This window comes from Rutilus rutilus (genome assembly GCF_951802725.1).
Source record: "Rutilus rutilus genome assembly, chromosome: 20".
Lineage (NCBI taxonomy): Eukaryota > Metazoa > Chordata > Actinopteri > Cypriniformes > Leuciscidae > Rutilus > Rutilus rutilus.
Window position 1 is genome coordinate 30,787,168 of NC_140225.1, and position 21,959 is coordinate 30,809,126.

Here is a 21,959-nt window from a genome sequence, read left to right on the forward strand (position 1 = left end):
AACGCCTAGTATTCAGGTATGCATAATTATTAGGCACGTTTTCATTTACAGATAAAGAAGTAAAGAGGTAAAGACGTGTATTTAAACCTCATAAAAACTCGTATTTAACCACATGATTTTTTTTTACATACGTTCAACAGCAGAAAACTTCGCCGTTTAATGTCAATATCGGGCAGTACGTCAGTAGTCATAGACTGGTACCAGTACGTCATGTCAAAATAAAAGTCGTGTGACCTGTACAGTGTTATTTTCAGTTGAAAATAGTTTTTTTTTTTTTTGTTGAACCTCACTTCTAGGTTGCTTTGAACATTAAAACAAATGAAACAATATTATTGTTATCATCATCATTATTATTATACAAGAGACCATTGATTCCAAAAGTTTTTTATTTTATTTCACTATATCACAATCATGTGAAGAGATCGGATTAAGCTAAGCAAAATTGTAAACAATTTATAAAATAAATATGGCACTAATTTAGACAATATAAAAATAAACAAAAACATAAATCAAACGACTTATGAGGCACTGTTTTACTTAAAATTTTGTTTAGCTTTTTACTTAAACGTCTATTCATGCATGTCACAACTAGTGCATCTTACTACATCACAATATGTTTCACTTTATATATATATATAGGTAATATATTGGATGATGTATCGTCCTTTAAATGCTAAACTCGCATATAAAGAAGTTAAAAATGATTAGTAAATGTACAATTTTCTGAAGGGGGCACTGTAAAACACTCAAAGTGTAGGTTATGGCCACTAGATGGCAGCAATGGCATCACATTCGAGAACGCAATCGTAATATCGCGAGGTCTTGCTCTCTCGCGTCATTATCCGATCCTGGTTTGACATTAGCTTTGCGGATACTGGATAGCCAACGCATGAGAGGACGCGACGCTGCTTTCTCCCGAAGGCTTTGTTATATTAATAACATTTCATTTTCAATAAAAGGGTACCAGGTAGTGCAGGTATGTAATAACATTTTGTGTTTTAAAAATAGTTGAACTGTTAGCTAATACGGCGTCGGAATGTTAATCTGGGCTAAAGAGGGGGAGAGTGCACGAGCTCACCATATTTTGTAACCATTCAGACTTTCTTCTTTTGTGGTTTTGGTGATGTGTTTAAGATCTTTACAAGTGTATACGTAATATGATAATCGTTTTAATGACATAAAGTTACTTTAAAAATGTATGTTTCTACGAATTACGGATTGAGTTGAGCGTGTCCTCGATAAATGTGAGTTATTAAGGGGCTACAGACGGGCAGGTCTGTAGGGTATATTTGCAGCGTCCGCTTCAGATGTTCAGTCATTGTTTTATTTTGCTCTTTTAAGTGATTTGACATCACATGTCTTGATAAAGTATACACTTGGATGTTGCGTAATATTCTCTGGATTCCGTCATTGCAAATAGTATCTGGTTAGTGAAAGATAGTGTACAAGTGCAATAAATGAATCATCACATTTGCATGCAATTAAGTTGAGCAGCATAAAGCATTTGGGGTTACACTTTATTTTAAGGTCTTGATACGGTGTAATTGTACATTTAGGTACATTATATAAATTGACTACTTGTACTTACTATTGAATTAGTATTTGATTTAGGGTCCAGTTGCATGTTATTATGCATAATTTACTGCTATTTCTATTATAAATACATACACCGTGCAACAAGAACACTGGAAAATAGTGTTACCAGATTCAGTTAGGAAACTTTCACCTACATAATGCTTCATTGCTTCAGTTTTGGTTTGATTGTTTTTATTTGGTGGCGTACAGATGTTGCTTTGCTGTTTTTGCTCATCTTAATTTGGACTGACACTCATGCTTTATTTGTGTACAGAGAGCACTAGATGTTAATGTCATTTTCAAGATTACATAATCTATAGTTTAATAACAGATACGCATAAGATAAGAAGTGGTGTATTAAATATACCTGTTATTTTCATTGAGATTTTCCACACTCTGAACTGTGATACCAGTGAAGTTTGTTTATCAGTCAGCTCTTAGATGAAGTGCAAAGGTCATATTGTAAGCTCTGATATCAGCATTTTTGCAGCAGTATTATTTTTAAAAGACATGTCAGCATTTAATCTTTATAACTGAAGTATCAGTTCCTCCTTGCACTTTTTCGTTCCTCTTAAGACAGAAGTTGCACCATGTTTTTTCAGATTTGTGTGTTTTGGGGTCGTTTCTGGTCACTGTTCGAGCCGTCAGTCGCGCGCCCCCGAGAGTGGGCCCCGTGTACGTGCAGAATCATTCGGCTCGTGTGGAGGCCGCGCTGATGACGTGTGCGATGACGTTCTGTGGGCCGAGGAAGGGGCTCTCTTAGATAAACCGTGAGAACAATTGGACTTTCATCAATTGACAATAATACGCAAACTAAGCTACACATTCGGATCAAATTGACGTCCGTTGTATATCGCTTGATTGACAAGAAGAGGTATGAACCGAATCGGAACTTTGACATGACATTTTAAATGATCTATTTCAGATTGTAAACGTAAAGGACGTCTCGTGAACGCCGGTGTTCATAACCATATTAGTATTAATAATTGCAAAATATCAATTTATAAAGGATCCGAATGGTTAAGTAAGTATTAGTATTACTAATAATAAGCATTAGGCTACTTACACTAGCCAAAAATAAAGTACTTTGTGTTTTGACGTGTTATGGTAGTACCATGTTATTCTCTTAAATACCATGGTACTGTACGTGAATATGCTAATTTCAGTACCATGATATATTACCATCCACTGCTAACACTGAATACACTTTGGTAGTGCCAGTAGTACTCCTATAAGGGCACGTTATTGTGTTGTATTGAAACCAGAGAGTGTTAAGTGTGTATGTAATGTAAGATCCTGCAAAAAGTGCATTAGCTAAATGAAGTTGTTTTAATTAAGATGTCCAGATATGGCCTTGTTTCCCTTTCCTCTGGTTTCTGATCCACGCATGCTGTCAGAATGGAAAGCTCTAGATCTGTGGACACTGGGCTTTTGTTCTGGCCACTTCATGCTGTGCAGATGTTGCTGTTTTAATGCTAGTCAAAGAAAGATGTTTGTTTTCTGAATTCTGTTATTGGCTTTTATTACATCAAATGTTTATACTGTTGCACATTAGATTTAATATTTTTTTTGCAAAATAAGAAATGCGTCTGGGGATTTACACTTCCTGTTATTGTTATGGGGGTATAAACTGTACCCCCGCCACGAATGCTCCAGGAATCATAGCATCTTGCCCTTCAGACACTGTCAGCTGAACATTATTTGACATGTCACGTGTTGCTCTAACTTTGGCAGGCGCTTATCATTCCTCTTGACACACAGATATTTGCAGGATGTCACAGAGGCTTTGAGCTCACAGGAAAAAGGCCACAGCTGAAGTCGACTGATATGGGGTTTTAATAGGGCTGGGCAGTATGAGGGTACATATCGTCACCACGGTATAAAGTGTTTATCGCACTTTATTGTTTATTTCACGGTATGTAAATATATAAATATAAGTGCAATACCATTCCCGAAAGCACGTGTACAGAAAGCCGCCTCTCAGACAGCATGCGATCGTGAATTCAGTTCTCTTTCTCTTCTTATTGCACTTGAACGGTCAGATAGATGCACAATAATGTCAAAATGCCTGTCGTGTGGAGTTTTCATATAAACATAGTCGGTTATGGATGTGTGTCAGTAAACTGAATCCTTGCATTCGGTCTTAAAGGGACAGCGGCATAATAAACTGCTCTCTGTCTCATTAATGTTACTCAAACAACAAAAGATAGAGAAAATCTCTCACAGCTCTTGACTGAATCACTTTATATCTTTTATCTTTAATAAGAGTCAGATCATATTTGATTCATACAGTGAAAACTATGCAGTGTTTTAGTTATACACTTGGTTATTCAATCTGAAATTTTCTTCTCGAATGATCATTTTTATCAAGCTCGCTTATTTAAGTTCAGTAATTTCACCTAAATGGCAATGACAATGACCTATTAATTGTCATTTAAGTGGAATTACTGAACTTAAATATACAAGCTTTATAAAAAATGATCATTCTAGAAGAAAATTCCAGATGGCACTCAGAGGCTTTTGCATCTCAACTCTCCATGGTTTAATTAATTTGTATCTCTGCGGTTTGTAATTGTTGCTTTGCTCTTATTTTTAATAAGAAAAATAAAAATAGCTTTATCGAGATGTATATAGTTATCGTGAAATAAAATTTCTCATACCATGAAAAAAGATTTTGTCATATCGCCCACCCCTAGTTTTTAATATACTATTAGTTAAAGGTTTGCACCATCCTACTCATTCCTAATGAGCTTTTTCCAAATAAATTACAATAACTGTGAAGTCATACTTCATGAGGTGCATTGTGGGATGTTTTGTTTTTAATGCTATAGCCTAAGCATAATATTTTTCTATCCCTTTTTACCTCATCTGTTGAAATTTAAGAAATTCATACATAGGTGAAATGTGAGGCTATGTAGCTGCACAAACAGTTGAAGTATGTAAGCATAAGCCTCGGGCTCACAAGTTTTTAATGTCATGAGAAACAAAATCAGTCACACTTTTGATTTGTAGCAAATGAAACGTGTACAAAATAAATGGACATTGAATGAAATAAGGTTTATCAGACTGATCATCAGTGTTTCTAAGTAAATCAATATGGAACTGTAATTGTTTCTCAAGGGGGTGTTTTTGTTGTTGTCGCAAATATTATCACCATATACGATTTAAACAAATTGAAGACTAAAAACTGAAATGCTGTTATGCCATATTTTACCTTCTTATGGTCAGATAAAAGGCATAATTCACCCAAAAATGCATATTTTGTTGTTCCAAACCTGTTTGACTAGACTAAAGATATTTTTTAAATATGTTTGTCTAATATTTTACCAGTTAACACTTTGGAAGAAATGTTTATCAAAGTTATTTGGTTATATTTACTTATAAAGAGATTTTTTTTATCTCACCATGAAAATAGCAATTTCATTTTCGAGTGAACCGTCCCTTTAACCAGTGATTTGGAAATGGAAAAAGAATGTGGTTTATGTGATCTGTCGTGTTTGTCTTGTGCGCAGCATGTCAGCCGTGGGGCAGAGAGAGACGGCTGCCCTCAGGCAGTGTGTTCAGGCCCGGGCCCAGCTGGACGAGGCCATCGCTGCGGTCATCAAAGCTGAAGTTCAGCTCAAGAGCAACTCCAGAGAGGTGAGACACGCACGCTGTTTAGCCCTGTGTGTTTTTAGTGTCATGTAGGATTAGAGATGAAGTACTTATTTTGAATCTTTTATTTATATACTTAAATCATGCTTGTGTTATTAAAGGCTCAGTGTCCCATGAGTGGGTGTGAACACTGACTTTTCTGAACACCGTGGCTTTATAATGCGCTTTAAGCTCAGTGCACAATAAGATATTATTTTCTTGTAAACATAAGAAAACATCCATGCATATGACATAATAATGTGTCACCTCAGACAGAGTTAATAATTACTACTTGGATGCAGGTAGTCTAAAAGGAGTAGGGCTTACTAGGCCACAGCTAAACAAGTTCAGAAGTATATCAACAGTTGAGAAATTGTCTCAAAAATAGTTTGTAGGATTTACGCTCGTTCACCTAAGCTCTGTTGAGAAACCTCATCGGGCTTCCCCATAATCTCTCAAAACAGCTGCATGGTTCAGACTCAGAGTGTAATATAATACTGTTTCTAGTTTGGACTTGTTTCCATTATTGTAGACCTCAGATCATTGCAGGCTGTCCTTCAGCGTTTAGGAGGTGGGGTCGTTTTATCCTCGGTCGTTTTAAAAGGTGCTCGGTATCTGAGCGCTTTCAAATCAAAGGCGGACCTGTCAAGACTCGCATTCACACAAGTGTGAATTCTTCGCAGGTGAAGTCTCAGCTGCACAGCTGTATCAGTAGACATCTGGAGATCCTTCGCTCTCGTGAGGTCTGGCTGCTGGAGCAGATCGATCTGGTGGAGCAGCTCAAAGGAGAAACTTTACATCAGCAGCTACAGCAGCTTCATTTGGTGAGTTTTACATCTATAGTTTGATCATTTGTGACCCTGGATCACAAAACCAGTCACATGTCGCACGGGTATATTACATTGTATGGGTCAAAATTATAGATTTTTCTTTTATGCCAAAAATCATTCGGATATTGAGTAAAGATCATGTTCCATGAAGATATTTAGTTAATTTCCTACTGTAAATATATAAAACATTTATTTTTGTGAGTGAATGCAGCACAATCGCGAACATAAATGGACAACTTTAAATGCCATTTTCTCAAAGTTTAGATTTTTTTTGCACCCTCCGATTCCAGATTTTCAGTAGTTGTATCTCGGCCAAATATTGTCCTATCCTAACAAACCACGCATCAATGGAAAGCTTATTTATTCAGCTTTTAGATGTATAAATCTCAATAAAAAAAAAATTGACCCATGTGACTGGTTTTGTGGTCCAGGGTCACATTTGTGTGGGCAGCCATCTGTCAGTCTGGCATATTGAGTCATTGTGGAAAGACTGGTATTGGTATTTTTATTTTTATTTTAGTATTGACTTGGTACTGAAGTGAAGGTGTTTTTAGATTTAGATCTCTATCATGAAGCAACATTTCTGAGAAATTAAATCTAAATGTTGACTCTGGATACTGAAACTGACATTTAAAAAAGGAGAAATGAAGCTGTTCTGCTCTAGTTGAGTTACTTTAAAGCTGAAATGACATTTGTTCTCTCATGGTTTCTCACAGCTCAAAGGCCAGTTTGACATCCTCGTTCATCAGCTGGAGTATTCCAGTAGTAACAATCTTGCTACCCAGCTCACCAACTGCTTGGAGAAGTAAGACACCGATTGTTGTAAATCTGCTGTAGTGTGCTAAAATGCTGTTTACATGTCAAGCTAGAATCTTGTATAGAATTATTGTTTTTGTTTGTCTAAGTATGTTTTAATCATGTTATACTTATAATATTACATGTTGTTAAATGTTTAATGTATATCTGCCATGTAATTGCCGGTGATGCTGATATTGGCAATAAACTCAAATACTGCTACCACCACATGTCAAGCTAGTCAACAGAGACACTGTAGTGGATTAAATCTCCCACAATCAATGTGAATCTCTGAGGAATGCCTAAGTAGATGATAAACGTGGCTCATCTTTTGTCGTTTCAGGTTATCTTCGCTCAATCTGACTCCTGAAGAAACCCCCGAGATGAGTTTCCAAGCAGATGCACGCACCTTGCGCCAGGCTATCACATCCTTTGGGACCATCTCCAACCAGGTTTGTGGAATTGCTGATATGCACATTGTGGACACCAAGGCTTGTGGTTGATATAGATTAATAGCTATAAATGGCGAGAAATTCAGAACCCCCAATATCACTTTTTTCACTAGACGAAAACATGAAGCATGATGTTTAATCACTTTCATTCATATGCACAAAAACAGAAATATTTATCTACACATATTATTTTATTTTAATACAGTTCAGTGTAGACAGCCTGAAGCTTTTGCGACGTGAGACTCAAGTGAACATTTTCTAATAGAACATATGGTCCAGTTATTAACATATGATTGAAAGTCCACTTACCGTTGACAGTGTAAATAGTGTAAATAATGTGCTCATACCATTGCTATAAATAGACTTGTGCACCCTTCCACAAAGCACCTGCATTCATAACCCTTCTCTGCTGCAGCAAATGGAGACCTCGCGCCCTTTTGAGAGACCGTGGCTTCTTCAGGACTGCCCAATTTCTTGCAAGAAACAGGTTTGTTTTTGATATTATACTTGGCTAATCTAACTTTCTGCTCGTATGTGCATACAATGTTAAATATCCATCTTGTTTACTTAGAAAGTAGATCCTGAACGGGCCACACCTCTGGCTGAGTGGCTTCTAGGGAACCGTGCCGTGAGCAGCGCTCCTGTTAGAGACCACTTTAGCTCAAACCCCCAGGACTGGCTGCTTGTTTCCAAGGAATCTCAGGTGAGCTGAGACTTAGGACCGACTTGTTAAGAACCGCTGAATTATTAACTTGACTTTAGCTAAAGTGCTACTTTTGTCAAAAGAAAAACAATCCAAGGCACTCAATTTAATTCGTTTAAAAAATATATATTAAAAGCCTTTACTTTTTCATGGCTTAGATTTTAAAAACAGGTGACAAACCACTTCTGCTACTTCTGTCAAACTGATGTTTAGGAAATTGCACACTGAGGATTTTCTTATTTTATTTCCACCATACAGGAAGAACAACAACTACCTGCCTTTGACTTCCAAAAAGCTTGGGGTCAGCTTCATGACCTGGAGTCGTGGCTCATAAAGGAGACATTGCCTATTCGTGAGCGAACCAGCAGCGGCAGCTCAACCTTCTCGATCGAGATGATTGAGGAAAGCGACTTAAATCTGGACGAGGTGGAATTGGAAGACCAGCTGGAAAAAGTGGACGACACCTTTGAGGAGGAAGAACTCAGCAATTGGCTTGCCAGTCCGAGCCCAATCAAGCAAGAGAAGACCAGCCAAGTGTCAGATGATGACCGCTTCAATCTGATCATCAAACCCTTCTACGAGAGCTTCTCCTACAGCGATTGGCTACCAAAGTCTGACTGCGGCTCTTGCTGTGCCACACGCACCACGGCCGTGGAAATCGAGAACCTCGGAAAGCTCAAGTGCCTAAAGACTCCACCTTCGTCCGCTGCCAGCACTCCCAACACCAACCCGGATACCATCGAGATGTGGCTTCACAAGACCATCCCTCTCGAGACCACCTGCAAAGCCAATGAGACCTGTGCCAGCTACGCTCAATGTGTCTGTGATGAAAACTGTGGGAAAGAGGCTCTTAGTTCTTGGCTCCTCAAGAAAGAGGGTCGGGATAAGAACGGGGTTCCCGTCAGTAAGAACGCCTCAAGCAAAGCCTCCAGCCACCAGCAGGAGCAGCAGCAGAAAGTCCAGGCCATCCTAGAGGCCTGGCTACACCCGAGCAACAGTCCCAAGTCCCCGGCCCTGTCGCCCCTCTCTGCCTGGGTGACCCCGCGCATCAAACCCTCAGACTCTGAGAGCTTCATCCAGAAGCCGTTGCAGACGGAGAACTGGCTTCTGCCAGCGATGAAGTCCATTAGCTGTACCACTGAGACGCCAAACAAGCCAGAGAGCGAGAACACAAAAGACCTCGAGGAGGATAAGTGGCTTCTACGAAAGCGGGCCAGTGCACAGGTGAGGCTGAGATCTGTGCTGCCCAAGTTATTCATGTAGCGCTTTTACAGAACAGATCGTTTCAAAGCAGCTTTACAGTGATGACAGGAAAATAATGCAACAACACAAATGTATTAAAGGGATAGTTCACGCAAAAATGAAAATGGTCATTTTCTCACCCTCATGTCATTCCAAACCCATAAGACTTTTTTGTTCATCTTCGAAACACAAATGAACAGATTTTTAATGATTTCTGAAAGTCTACGCAATCAAAACTTTGATAAAAATTGTAAAAGTAGTCCTCATGAATCGAGTAGAATCAAGTCTTCTGAAGAGACACGATCACTTAATTTGATAAACAGATTTAATTTAGGATTTTATTCGCACATAAGCATTAACGCATACAAAAAGAGCACGTCAGATACGGTGAATGAAAGCTCAACCGCAGTTGCTTGACGTGTGATTGGATTATCGTCTATGAACTGTTTGAAGAGTCAAAGTTTTGGTGGAATAAGCTTTCAATGGAGGGACAGAAAACACTCGGGTTTCATTAAAGATGAACGAAAGTATTACAGGTTTGGAACATAGACTGTAAAAAAATATGGACGACGCCCCTTCGCTCTCTTCCATTGATGAGAACTGAAGCCGCCAGAGTCCTGATATGGCGCTGACATATTGGAACTTGAGTCTGCGCAGTAGCGATCTCGGGACCAGACCTGCGCAGTAGTGAGCAGGAAGTAAAGCCGCGAGATCAACGCTCCGCCCTCACTCTCGAAGAACGCACGCAGGGAGAGTGGATTCTGCACACTTTTTTACAAATTGATTGCAGTTAGACAAGAGGCTTGTTAAAATATAGTAAATACAATCTCCTCTCCGAAAAAATGTCCGTTGGTGCTTCAGTGACTACTTCGCTCAGAGGACCTGTCAATCACAGCTGTCAATCATGACGTTACACCACCGCATCACGTAACTAACTAAAAGCCAACTTATTTTTGAAACGGACACTTGAACTTACATCAGCGTGATAAAAATGACAGCAAATGAAATAAACCACCTTTGGAAAAAAGATATTTGAAGTGTAATTTAATTGTTTAGTTGGTCTCACGTCCCGTTGAATAACACGGGGAGGCGGGACTTATAACCTATACTAGGACCAGTCACCGGGGGGCGATCGAGACGTTTTGGCTTCACTTTTGAGGGCTTGTGCGGCACGCTTGGTTTGGAACAACATGAATTGATGACAGAATTTAAAATTTTTGCGTGTACTATCTCTTTAAAGAACCATCTTACAATTTCCATCCATAGTATCAGGCTTTGAGAATGTCACTCTAAAATTTGGTGATATTCATGCATTCATTCCTTACCATGTTTCCCTGTGTTTGTCCAGGAACGGCTTGGCCTGCCCATAGTATGTGACCTGTTTTCCTGTATGAAGCTCAGTGGGGACAAAGAAAAGTGGCTTCAGCACACCGCTACACAGGTGAGAAATGATGATGTAAATATGAGCGCTTTTATTTATTTTTTTAAAGTAAAGCTTTTCAGAGGAAGTAAAACCATTTTCTTTTCTCTTTTTCAGATATGAAGGCAACATCCAGTGGCTTTTTGAGATTTACTCTCTAGCACCATTTAACCGCTGATTATTGCACAATATTTTTCTTCCATGCTCTTTAGGGATTCGCGCTCTCTCATATCTTCTAGAGACGGAAAGATTTTGGTTCACCATCACTTGAGGGAGTGTTTATGCTGGGGAATTACTGCATTTTGGCCTTTTTTATTTTAAATTGGCTTAATACAGGTAAATTCCAGAGATCTAGTTGAGACCAATGTGTTTATTATAAATCAGTAATGTGATTTAAAAATCACGAGGAAATGGACCAGATTGGTGCATACAAACAAATACATTTTTTTTATTTTTCCCCCATTAGGGTATAGTGGGAGGGGGAGGGGGGGGGGGGGGGGGGGGGGTCTTGGGAAGAGCTGAAGTACAAAATAAATCCATATTAATTTTAATCATTTAGTTACAGCTTTTTTTAATTCTTGTTTTAAATCTCAGCACATTTGGAGGAAAGCCAGAATGATTTCCTTCATCACTTCTTTTGAATATATATTTATAAAGAATTTTACTATTTTTCTCAAGTATGGAATGAGCATCCCCTTGCTGTTCATATTACTTTTTTATTTGTCATGATTATATTATACACCTCTGTGGCACACAAAACTCGTATGCCAGATGAACATAGCAAGATTTCCGTTATTGTAACCTCAAAACAACTCTGATAACTTGTGCCTGACATCGAATGTGTAGCAGTGCTGTCCATCTCATTGTAGTTTGCCGTCTGTGCAGCCGCCAGCGTTTGTTCTGTGGTCTTCAAGCTCAACCTGTGGTGAATATTTACCATAGAATAACTATAGCTCTTTTTAAATTGAATCCATCATAAAATAACCACTGATAATGCTTCGTCTATGCTGTGAAACACTGTCGACATGTAAAGCACGAATTACGCTTTGCACATACGGAGCAAAGACTACAGGTGAATTTAAAGCTGGTGCAAGAATTAAGTTTAATTTCATCCCATGTACCAATCTATCATTCAGTGATGGACCAAGGACTTGGTACATACACTTAACAATGCTAAAAAACCGGCATGTGCCAGTGTTTGGGCTACAGAATTACACATGTACACTTATATGTAGATTTATCTAAATATTGCTTACATAATCTCTTATGCTTTGATCCCTTGTCAACTGAATAAATAAAAAGACAAACGTTTCCTGTTGTACCGTGACTCATTTCATGTTTCTGTTTCCTGACACAGAAAACTCCAGGTCACGCTAACAGAAAGGAAACTAAACTGTTTTCTAAGTTTATTCTTCATATGGGCTTCATTACATCCCTCATAAGAATCTGCTGATAATACAACAACCACGAGAGAGATGTGAATGCTATTCTTTAATGTCAAGAATATTAGTACATGAGACTCATCTGAGGCCAAACAAACCTCATTTCAACAGCATCTCTACAGTTCAGCGAAACACACAAACGTGAAGTCTTTTAGCGACATTTACCTCGTTACACGAATACATTCAGGTGTCCGTTAACAGTGCTAATGGAATATGGCAATGTGCCCAAATATCACTTCATGTAATAACATACATTCATAATTACCAAATGTTACTGATTTTTTTAGTAAACACTCATTATCCAGTTCTAGTGCAATGTTTAATTTTGTTCTTAACATTGTCATATGTTTTGAAAAATTAATAACAGTTGGTCCAGTGTTAGACTGCTGAATGTATCGCAAACAAACATTGAAAACAAGCGACTTATTTAACTTTGGCTTTTCTGGAATGATATATTTATACACACACTCTCTTTTATAGACAATAGTTTAGCTTTTGCTTCATTAAACAATGAAATAATGTCTGAATCATTTTTTAACAACTAGCTGCAAACATTCCTCGAATCATAAATTATGAAACTTTAGGAGATTGTCATGAATTTGAAGCCTCCGAGTGTGGTTTCTTGACCACCTCATCTTAGCTGGAAAGTTGCATTTGCAAAGAAAGCAATACCAATTCTTGGTATTTTGAAAGATTGCTGATTTTTGGGCTGATTTGTAGAGTATGTACACAGAAGCCTCAGTAGCGTGTAGGAGAGCTTCCCTTCAGACGGTCCCAGTTACTGTAGAGAGCATAGAGTCCAGAGAGCGTCAGCCCAACCAGGCCACCCCGCGCTGCCCCCCGCAAACCTCCTGCAACACACACACACACACACACACAACTGAAAGACAAGAATCAGCAGTGCTTCATCTAAATGCCTCTCTAGATGAACTTGCTCCACTTCTCCTCTGTAAGTTCACTAAATTGCACAATAACGGTCAATGTTTTTTCAAGCAGCTTCTACTAAAACTACTAGCATCCAAACATTACAGTCCTATCCTGCTCATGTTCAACATAAGAGCGGCACAGCCATTTGTAAATTGAACGTGTCTGGCTTCCAGCGTCATTCGCTTCGTTATTTTCAGCTGGCTTGTTATGCTGCTTACCATATTATTTCATGTATTGTCGTAATTATAAAACACTGGTTTGTAGCGCAAATAGTTTAGCATGTTCATAGAAAACGGCTATATATGATGGATATAGTAGAGGCCGAACTAAGTGTAATGACTTTCACTCTAGCAAATTATAACAACATTTTTGGCTCAAATACGAAAGCTTTTTAATCCCACATTATACGGCCAGATCAAGTCACTGAGCTTCATCATTGGAGGACATGGAGAAGAGCGATAAAGCTTTGAGGAGTGTGAGGATCCACACCCACCACGAGTCCAGGCTTGATAACCGCTGAGTGAACTAGCGGACGAGAGCCCACCCACAACTGCCACACGTCTGCAATCCTGTTTTCTGTTAATATTACACAGAAATGCCACAGATATGCAGAACTACACACAATGCCAAAACATGGCAGTAAAAAAAAATACTGTAACTAAATGATTTTACAGCAGCATTATGATCCATCAACACTTCCTGTGCACTTAAAAAGAAAATATGTTTGAATATATCCTGTGTGACACATGACTGTGAAATGTGAGATGACAAAAGTTGCGACGGTCTGAAAGGCTTGGGACACACTGAACACAAACTGCATTCACGGCCAACACTAAACCCTGCCTTTTCAGCCGAGGAGGAAATGTGCTGCGTCAACTGCAGCAAAGCATGATGGGGAATTATTGTGTGGCATTCTAGCCGAGCATTTTCCCCTATTGTCTTTACAACAAATCTTCTTTATTCTCAGTCACAGCTTTAGGAAAACACCTGAAGGGTAATTCGGCAAGGTACTTCCTTTTGGAAACAATGACTTTTTGTGTTTACAACCACCGAATGGCCTTCAATGACCTAAATAAGAGTCTTCCAAAACAGCTGAATATGTTTTAAAATGACATTTATTCCTGTCATTTATACATGTCATTTATCAAATCTGAATTTTCAGCATCATTACTCCAGTCTTCAGTGTCACGTGATCATTATTATTATTATATTGTGTTGAAAACAGTTGTCCTGCTTAATGTTTTTCATGTATTTGATGAATAGATTTGCATTTATTTGAAATAGAAATCTTACATTATAAATGTCTTTACTGTCACTTTTGATGAATTTTATGTATCCTTGATAAATGAAATTATTCAAATTTTAGAAAGTGTATTTGAATCTATGTGAATATTATGCAACACATTTGACAATTATTGTGTTTATAGTTCAGTTCTACAAATCATGTCTTATATATAAATAATAATAAATTCATATAAAACATAAGCAATATTTACATATTCTGCAGTGTTTATAAATATGTAATTCTCAGTGCTTTATGGTATTGTAGTTCATTCTCTCATCAAAGATGCTGAAGAACACGAACTTGCCCTTTTTTTCTGAATTATGTATTTTTTGTGCTTCAAATCAGATTCCAATGTTTTTGATCCATACGGGAGTTGGTCGGTTTGGTTCACTCGTGGCACTTTTCCATCCCGTTCCCCCTTTCATAAACATGAAACTACACCGTCGAGTAAAATCCTTAATGGTTTAAGTGTCCAAATACGTTTGGGGGCGGTGCATGTGAAAATATATGAATCAAAACTTCAAGCTGTAATGTGAGTTTACATCAGCTAATCTGTTATATATAATGTGATTGTTGTGATTATATAATGCAGTGACATCTGTAACTGTTATTAATGAGTTTTATAAAAGGTAATGATCTTAGCCTACAATGACTTTGTTGTCATCAGACAAATTTCCCTTTTCTCCACAAACAACTCTTCCACAGAACAGGAAGTACACAACCTTGCGTTGCCTTCCTCTTCAGTCCGCTGATGAAACGGTTTCTTTTCTGCTTCTTGAAGACAACACTATAGGGCTTTCACACTTCAACTAACCCTGCAATGCCTTTATGTAATCACACTATAGCACCCGGTGTTCGTCCAATCAACGATCCCGACAACACAAATATGCACATAAGGACGTTAACCCAGGGTTTAGGAAGGTACAGTGTGAAACATCTGCGTATGATTACCCAGGATTGACTGTTAACCCAGGCTAAATTATGAGCAGTGTGACACGTGAAGCAAGATAACCCAGGGTTAGGAATGAGCCAGTGTATAACAGTGAATAATACATGGCCTGGCCCAAAAAAAAAAAAAAAATCTGTTTGAATTTAAATGTGCAATTGCTTAAGAGTCTATGATTGGATCATTATTGCAGTGATTATTATGTTTCTAGCATGTTATATGTTTGGCAACAGTTCTTCTAACCCTAATTGATGGATTGTGTAGCTTTTAATTTCTTAAACATTCATGTATGAAGAAACATCATGGCCATATTCCAGGATGACATCTGATGGTCATCGGGTTTAAACTGTGAGAGAACGGTTGTGAGGAGCAAGAAGAATAATTTTCTCCTCTGAGTCCAGAGCTTAAATTGACTGAAAGTGTTTGGGATGTGCTGGAGGAGGCTTTACAGAGTGCTGGACTGTGCAAACACTGATGCACCTCTTGATGGAAATTACATCACAACCTTTATTTCCATCAAGAGGTGCATCAATGTTTGGTCAGGATCTTGTATTGTCAATGCAAGAGTCCAGCACTCTGTAAAGTCTCCTCCAGCACATCCCAAACACTTTCAGTCAATTTGCACATTTGAATCCGAACAGCAACTTTTTTTCTTAGGCCGGGCAGTGTATTTCAAGTATGAAAAGTCCTATTAAGGCTCTAACACTGGACATCCTCACAATTATATATTGCCGGCAAATGTACTATCAAGTTTATCCTGAATGGACTCTTCTTCTCTCCAATAGACACGTTTTGTGAACCGTTCCTTTACCCGGGGTTAAAGTCGGAGTTTAGAATGACGATAACCCAGGACTGAGCGCAGTGAGAAAAGCCCTAAATGTGATCTACCTGGAGATTTATAGAGGACACCAGTCATGGTCCCCGCAACAATGGTGTTGAGGTCGTCCTCTGCCCCTCTGGCTTTCTCTATGATCACCCCAAATGCACTGTACAGCAGAGCTAAACACATACATACATACATATATACATCATGTAAGCAACACAGCATTAATATATGACTTCTAAGTGAAAATTGAAGTTATTTCTGTTTGAAATGAGTCGACTACAAAGGTTCTGAGGGTGAAGGAGGCTGAAATCGGGTCACTCACCCACTGAACCCAAAGTGTTCGCCCATGTGGCACCTTGGCGGGTCACCATATTCAGGATTCTGAGTCGGAGAGAAGGATAGAGATTAAGAGTGACTTTGGTTCTAAAACACCATTGCCATACACAGAAGATCGACTGTGCACAACACAATTAAAATAAGTAGGTCTTGGGAAACGGCTTCAGAGTCTCCAAAATATCATATGAACAAAAAGGCTGTTCTTTCTATAGCTTTTCCCTCTACAAATAAACATATTTTTGGTCCATTACACATGAATCAGTAACTGGTGATTCAGGTTGAATTGCTCACTAACAACTTCCTTGACCTGTGTGAGTCTTTAAGAGAATACATGATGTTCGGGTGAATCTGCTGACAGGGGTGAAGTCTCGCACGTAACAGACTTTGAGCCGCTGTTCTTGAACGCCCTGCACAGATCTGCATGTGAACAGCGTTTGACCACATGATGCTCTGGGCCGCACAGCTGTGTACACACATTGATTTAAAACAGCTGTGTAGCCGCCGTTATTGATAACGTATTTAAAAAAGTCAATGTCTAGCAGCGCATCACTGTATGATTGCATTTAGTACTTTGAAAGAAAAATCTTTTTTAAATGTAATTAATTTATCCAGGCCTGATAACAGCGGCAAAAACACAAACATACACTACCAGTCAAAAGTTTTGGATCAGTAAGATTTATAATGTTTTTTTTTTTTTTAAACGTCTCTTCTGCTCACCATGGCTGCATTTATTTGATAAAAAAAAATATATATATATATATTTTAAATTGTCATAATATTTAACAATATTACTATTTTAATTTAAAAATGTAATTTATTCCTGTGATCAAAGCTGAATTTTTAGCATCATTACTGCAGTCTTCAGTGTCACATGATCCTTCAGAAATCATTCTAATATGCTGATTTGCTGCTCAAAAAAACATTCATTATTATTATCAATGTTGAAAAAATGTCAGGATTATTTGATGAATAAAAAGTTCAAAAGCATTTATTTGAAATAGAATCTTTTGTAACATTATAAATGTCTTTACTGTAACTTTTGATCAATTTAATTAATCCTTGATGAATAAAAGTATTGATTTATTTTATTTATTTCCCCCCCAAAAAAAAATCGATATAAAAATTCGTACTGACCCCAAACTTCTGAACGGTAGTGTTTAATGTTACAAAAGCTTTAGATTTCAGATAAATGCTTTCTATTCATCAAAGAATCCTGAAATAAAAATGTAAATAACTGTTTTCAACATTGATAATATTGATAATGAGAAATGTTTTTTATCAAATAAACAGCCTTGGTGAGCAGAAGAGACTTCTATTAAAAACATAAAGCATCTTAGTGATGAAAACCGTTTGACTGGTAGTGTATACGCAGACTGTTGTAATATCAGGATTAAACGTGCGCCTCAATCCGCCGTCTTCATTTTTTCAGTTGGATTTGCTATAGAAGAAAAGCTGTTTTTATAAATCAGAAGATTTCTCTGGGGCGTATTGTTATTGGTTTTCTTTTCCATTATGTGACATCACACCCAGCGTGTCTATGAATCTCCCCAACTTCCCGCACCACAAGTTTAATTGAAAGGAAAAGTGCACGTGACTCTGGTTATAGTGGTTATAGTGGAATGCAGTGCATCACCGCAGACCGAAGGAAACTCGACACTGCAGAGCTCAGTGTGGTTGATCATGTGCTCCTCTGACATCATGAACACCTGACCTCACCTTTACCAGGAAATCTTTTTTCAAGAACTTAAACAACCATAAATGGCCTGGCACAAAACATGTAATGTCTTAATCAGACAACAGACAAGCATCGTAGCATAAGATAAAGAAGATATAAATTTAAAAAAGTAAAACAAAAATACATTAATGTAAAGAATAACAAGAAAAGAATAATTAAATAAGATTAAGGCATTCGTTTTTTGTCAGAAGTGATGACACAGTTCCTTATGAAAAACGTACACGTGTGGAAGTGTTTTCAGGAAATCTATTCTTGTGTAAAATTTATTTCCCATGAATAATAAATGTGTTAACTGCAAAGTTATGTGTTTCATCTTTCATAAACATACCAAATATTCCATTTTCCTTTGTTAATACAGGTAAATCTTCACATTTAGGAAATAACCAGTAATGCAAATGGATTACTGGATTGGATGGATGGATTACACTCCATTAACTTCCTTTGCTTTTGGTGAAACCGGACATTTAAGATGTTTTGTTCTTAAAATGTTAACTTCAACACTGCAAAAATACTGAAAGATTGAATTTTTATTTGAAGAAAAAGGATAAAATTCCTTAAAGGATTTCCGAATTGTTGGCTAAACTGAGGTTAGTGAGAGAAACTCCATTCCCCAAAAGCTTAGGAAGACAGGGATAACATTACTTTGAGATAAGTTAAAATACATCTGAATGATAGATTGTGGGATTGCTTTGATAATGTTATCATACTGTTTTCTGTCGAATAAGTTCAATATTGAACAGAAAGTCTCAAAAGACATAATGACTCTAATATATGCATCACAGACCATATTCCTTTCTCACACCAATTTTCGTAAAATAAAGAATTATTCCTAAATACCACATATCTACAATTCCAGAAAGGGATGTCGTGAGGACTGAAATTATGCTTCATTATGAATCATTTTCCAGTAAAGTAAAACCTGTTGATGAAACACTGATAACTTAACAGGAAGTTTTTTAAGGTCATAATCACATCTAAGGAAAAGATTGACACCTCTTAATTTCATAAAGATTTGACTGGGGATATGAAACATTTTTCACAAAGGATCTTAGTCACTTCGTTTGAACCTTTACCAGGAAATACACTTCTGCCATTGGGTTCGTATAACCAGTGAATACTGTGGATAACACTGCCCTCTGCTGGCTATTGTGCTGATAGACTGAATTCAAGCAATGCAAACTATTAATGCTGCAGATGTCCTGTTTAACCTATCCTTAAGAGTCTTTAAAATGCTATGGAAGCCATTTTCCACCACACAAATCTTTAGTAAATCATAATTTGACACAACAATTTATATGAGAAACTAAATCAAAACTCAGAGATTATAAAAAATTATGACACACTTGCACAGTTTCACAGACAAGGTTTAAGTCTAGTCCCAGACTAAAATGCATGTTTAAGCGGTTTTAACTGAAAGCAACTTGCACTGATATATGTTAAAATACGCCAGTGCCTTTGTTTTGTCCCAAGATGCACATCAGTAATGTGTTTTTTTCTTTATAAGTCATGTTTATAAAAGCTACTTAAACTAAGACCTAATCCTGGCTTAATCTAAGCCCAGTCTGTGAAACTGGGGGTAAGTCATAATTATGAGATACATCAAAACTGATATAGAAATTCATCGTATTACTTTGTATCTCATAATTTCGACCTTTTATCTTATAATTAATAATTATAAACTAATAATTGACTGTTAATCATGAGACAAAAGGTCAAAATGGATGGTAAATCATAATTTTGAGATCAAAAGTCAATATGACAAAAAAAAGGAATATTTTTATTTATAACAAAAAGTTGAAGAATTTGAATCTCAAAATTTATTTCACTAATAATTGATTTCAAATTATGGACAAGGTCGAGACGAAACTGATAGTAAATCGTAATTAAGAGATAAAAAGTTACAATTATGACACACTAAGTCATAATTAGTGAGATAAAGTCATAATTATGAGAAATTAGACTCTGACTTTGTATCTCATAATTCGAAACTTTTTTCTCATAATTAATTATTAACTAATAAAATATCAATGTCAAAATTATGAAATGCTATAATAGCCATCAAAAGGTCGAAATTGATATAGGAAGAAATTATGACAAAAAGTTGAAGTTTGTCCGCTTTGATCTCATAATTAAGTTAACTAATAATTGACTTAATCAAAATGATGAAATACTAAACCAAAGCCAAAAGGTTGAAATTGGTATTAAATCAGAATTATGGAGATAAAAAGCTGACTTTGACTTTTTACATCATAATTATGATTTACTTATTAAGATGCAGTCTTTTACCGCATATACTTTTTTTGTTGTAAACTGAACTGACTGACATGTCCCTGTGTACGTACGGTGTTGCTGCAGTACTCACTGTACATTGCGAGGTTTGGACCAAGCCAGGTTTCTGGTGTCAGACAGGCCCATTCTCAGACCATTCACAGCCCCAAACACTGCACCTGTATCCCAATACACACATCGTAATGCAAATCATTTAAAAAATATGAATCGAAAATAATAACCAATACTTATCAAAAGCAAATACCAAGACATCCTGTCATATTTTTCAGTTTATTCTGGTAATTTAATTTGTAATGAAACATGTTTTATTATATCAGACAACATAAACGGAAGCATTTTGACTAGTGAACTCAGAAGTGTCTCTATATGACTGTATTATCATGCAGAAGAACTGACATGTGAGGAAGGAGAGATGAAGATACCTGTGATACAGCATCCTCCTATAGTAAAAAAGGCCAGCTCGAAGCGTCCTCTGGTTTTATTCGCTCCAGTGGGTAAAATGAACTCATCCGTGTCCTGTGTGGGAACATGACAATGACAGCCATTCATTACATCTCATATATTACATGTAAACACAAAGGCAGCTTATGGCCAGATCTCACCTGTAAGAGATACTTGGGGTCCACGTTCAGGTATGGAGAGATTGGACTCATGCCTGTCACTGTTCAGAGAATCAACCTTTAGTAAAATGCTGAATATGGATTATTAATAGTTATGCAAGACTTACATGGGACTCCAGAGAGCTCTGTGTTTGAATACTGCGGGCCACCAGATCCAAACAGCCCGAAGCCTCCTGGACTTCTGGAGCCAGTGCTAGATGATCCTGATGCATCCTTATCCATCTTTAGGTTAAGAGGTTCGTACACCTCAACTAAACATATGAACAACAACTTAATTTATAGAAATAGCTTTGCGCAACTACTGTTAGCCAATGTAATCTGGTCCTTGATGAGCTTTAACTTAGAAGGCAGTAATAAGGTCAGAGAAGGACTCAGTCTAACTTACATTCATTTGGACAAGTTACATTTGCAATCGGTCATTTTTACCCCCAGAACACAATCAAATAGTTCAATTATCCAGTGTTCAGTAACTCGTGCCTCAACTGCATGCGAATGTTCAACCTGACGCTCCCCTTGTTTGCCGTAAAGTAAACTGTGGACGGTCATTTAACTACCATAACAAACAGTTCGCATCCTTCAAACACATACGATAAACATTTTTACTATGTAATAATATAAAAAAGCACAGTTGGTGTGGTGATGGGGATAAACTGTGGAAATGAAATGGATACTTGCAAAGCTTATCGAAGCACACTCACGACGGTTTTTGCGACAGCAAACGATTTCTGGCCAGATCAACAACTGAAACTAAAGCGATTTGGAACAGCTGATAAATTGTATATTAATAACTAAAATGATAAAATTTAATATAAAACAATGCTCTCTTTCTCTCTCTCTCTGTGTGAATATGAACACGTTATTGGATCATTACCTTAAATTGCCTATTATTCGTGATAGTAGTTA

General features: G+C 37.3%; 2 protein-coding genes across 5 annotated transcripts; one reads left to right on the plus strand and one right to left on the minus strand.

Annotated features, from left to right (window-relative positions):
- Positions 1-840: 840 nt before the first annotated feature.
- Positions 841-11,961, plus strand: ncoa4 (nuclear receptor coactivator 4). Of its 3 annotated transcripts, none has more exons than XM_084391408.1 (10): positions 841-976; positions 5,088-5,214; positions 5,892-6,032; positions 6,755-6,843; positions 7,177-7,285; positions 7,701-7,772; positions 7,857-7,988; positions 8,247-9,212; positions 10,579-10,671; positions 10,768-11,961. In XM_084391408.1, exons 2-10 carry the CDS (start codon positions 5,089-5,091, stop codon positions 10,771-10,773), a joined length of 1,734 nt encoding a protein of 577 aa, XP_084247534.1. In that variant the 5' UTR covers positions 841-976; position 5,088; the 3' UTR covers positions 10,774-11,961. The 3 variants fall into 3 exon arrangements, with proteins under 3 accessions (XP_084247534.1, XP_084247535.1, XP_084247533.1); XM_084391409.1 differs by lacking the exon at positions 841-976 and adding an exon at positions 2,019-2,449; XM_084391407.1 differs by lacking the exon at positions 841-976 and adding an exon at positions 2,459-2,599.
- Positions 11,962-12,122: 161 nt separating this feature from the next.
- On the minus strand, positions 12,123-21,766 carry timm23b (translocase of inner mitochondrial membrane 23 homolog b (yeast)). Of its 2 annotated transcripts, none has more exons than XM_084391426.1 (8): positions 21,732-21,766; positions 21,164-21,307; positions 21,039-21,097; positions 20,859-20,952; positions 20,510-20,594; positions 16,399-16,457; positions 16,139-16,249; positions 12,123-12,943 (listed from the first exon to the last, which is right to left on the minus strand). In XM_084391426.1, the coding sequence occupies exons 2-8, from the start codon at positions 21,276-21,278 to the stop codon at positions 12,831-12,833; spliced, it is 636 nt and encodes a 211-aa protein (XP_084247552.1). In that variant the 5' UTR covers positions 21,279-21,307; positions 21,732-21,766; the 3' UTR covers positions 12,123-12,830. The 2 variants fall into 2 exon arrangements, with proteins under 2 accessions (XP_084247552.1, XP_084247551.1); XM_084391425.1 differs by having other exon boundaries at positions 21,442-21,757.
- Positions 21,767-21,959: the final 193 nt, after the last annotated feature.